At 43.0% G+C, this 1,878-nt stretch overlaps 1 protein-coding gene across 1 annotated transcript; it reads left to right on the top strand.

Annotated features, from left to right (window-relative positions):
• The first annotated feature begins 294 nt into the window (after window positions 1-294).
• LOC142775349 (neuropeptide Y receptor type 5-like) lies at window positions 295-804 on the top strand. The gene has a single exon (XM_075876712.1). It carries the CDS (start codon window positions 295-297, stop codon window positions 802-804), a length of 510 nt encoding a protein of 169 aa, XP_075732827.1.
• Window positions 805-1,878: the final 1,074 nt, after the last annotated feature.

Here is a 1,878-nt window from a genome sequence, read left to right as displayed (position 1 = left end):
CTGTCCGGCTTTGCACTTCCTTCTAAATATTTGCTAAAAGACTTCTGGAGCAAGTGTGTGAACTTTCACATATCAGTGGCAGCCCGTCTACGGACACAACTTTTTGCTCAAGACATCCATCTCCCTGAGTCCGCCAGTGATTGAATCAGCCAAAGGGACCCGGCAATTTCAACTTCGTTTCTGACCACTGAAACGTTTTTTGAAAGATCGGCCCTTTCTCGCATTCCGGCACTTTCTCGCAGTGCAAGGGGGGAGAAAAGTGTAAAGTCAACGTCAATTGCGTAAACGCCAGCGATGGCTGAGATGGAAGACGACAACGCCTTTTCTGACGACCTGACTGTTGCAAGCAACAATTCAGCTTCGTGGCTGTATTTAGTAAGCGACTCTTTTAAGTCATTGGAAACTGATGGGACCTCTGCAGACGCTAACGTGTCATACAGCGGCGCCGACAACAACCTTACGGTATCGGACTATCCCCCCATGAACGCCCTGGGCTTCGAGCTGCAGGCGTTTCTGATCGCGTTGTACAGCTTGACCGCGCTGCTGGCGCTGGGCGGCAACGTGATGGTGATTGTGGTGCTCCTGCTGGGCCGTCGATCATCGCGCGAACTCAGACTGTTCCTTGTGAACCTGGCACTGTCGGACATCGCCATGGCCGTGTTCTCCATTCCGTTCACTTACACCGACTTCATGCTGGGCCGCTGGATCTTCGAGCCCCTCTTCTGCCCTGTCGTGCTCTTCATGCAGCACGTCTCGGTCATTGTGTCCGTCTACACGCTCACCGCCATCGGGGTCGACCGGTGAGTAACATCCAAGAACTTGAGTCTCAAGAGACTTTAGTCGTGTCCACAAATTAAATGAATTTGATGTGCTTATTTGTTTTTCTTCATATACATCTTTTTTGTGAAGAGCATGTTTGCATTATATGAAGTTCACTTTCAGGTGGTATAATAATGTCCTTCCTCGACTGCATACTGATTGTGGAAAGATACTCGCATTTGCTAAAAAAAGGCCATGTTTCCATTTTAGTACGTTTCCCTTTTCAATTCAGTGCTGCTGCTTGATATTGTACTTACAGTTTGAGCAAAAAAAGTTCCAGGAAGTAAAAGGAACGAATGTTCCGTTTTCAAAACACGATGCATTGAGCGAATGTTTTGTAAAAGTGGTAATTGTTTGCTGTTTTTTTTCGGTATAAATACTACAATGATTATTTACTTCAACAACGGCGGTGCGATCTGTTGTCACCGAAAGGTAACGACAAATCGCACCAACATGAAACTGTTTAACAGATATTGTTGCTGTTAATCTTCACAGAACTACTTATACAGATGTTCATTTGTGCCGTAGGTTCATCGAACTCTTCGCTTTTTTTGTAATCAACGTCAGATAAAAATATGAATCCATTCTTTTGATAGAGTTCGCTATACTTGTGTCTTGCCTCAAAATTTTGTCTTGTCCCTCTATGTACTCGCAGAGTAATAAGTCTACATTGCGGACATGAATTGTTCAATACGCATTGCGTTTTTATTCCTAAAACATGATCCGTCTAAGTTTATTACAGAAATACTAACTTGTTTTAGGAGAAGCAGCAACTTGTACATTAGCGGCTGCAGAAACGTGTTTCATTATAACAAAAATAAAATTATTTGTTTAAGATGTCCATCTAAGCGAAAATTTAGCTCTTACATTTGAGAGACAAGCTTAACAAGCCATATGTTCAAAAAGTTTAAAAGTTTGTGTGGAAGGAGAAATGTTTCTCTTCATAATTTTTGATACAGATGTATTACACATGCAACAGGCGCATGGGTAAAGAAACACGAAAAAAAATCTGCACCATTATTTGGTCAATAAAGAGAAGAGGAGGAGCAGTGGAGCTGC

The sequence above is a fragment of the Rhipicephalus microplus genome, chromosome X (assembly GCF_043290135.1).
Source record: "Rhipicephalus microplus isolate Deutch F79 chromosome X, USDA_Rmic, whole genome shotgun sequence".
Lineage (NCBI taxonomy): Eukaryota > Metazoa > Arthropoda > Arachnida > Ixodida > Ixodidae > Rhipicephalus > Rhipicephalus microplus.
This window is presented reverse-complemented; position numbering and strand designations above follow the sequence as displayed.

Coding starts and splice junctions, on each gene's coding strand:
- LOC142775349 (XM_075876712.1), top strand. CDS start 295: ATGGCTGAGATGGAAGACGACAACGCCTTTTCTGACGACCTGACTGTT.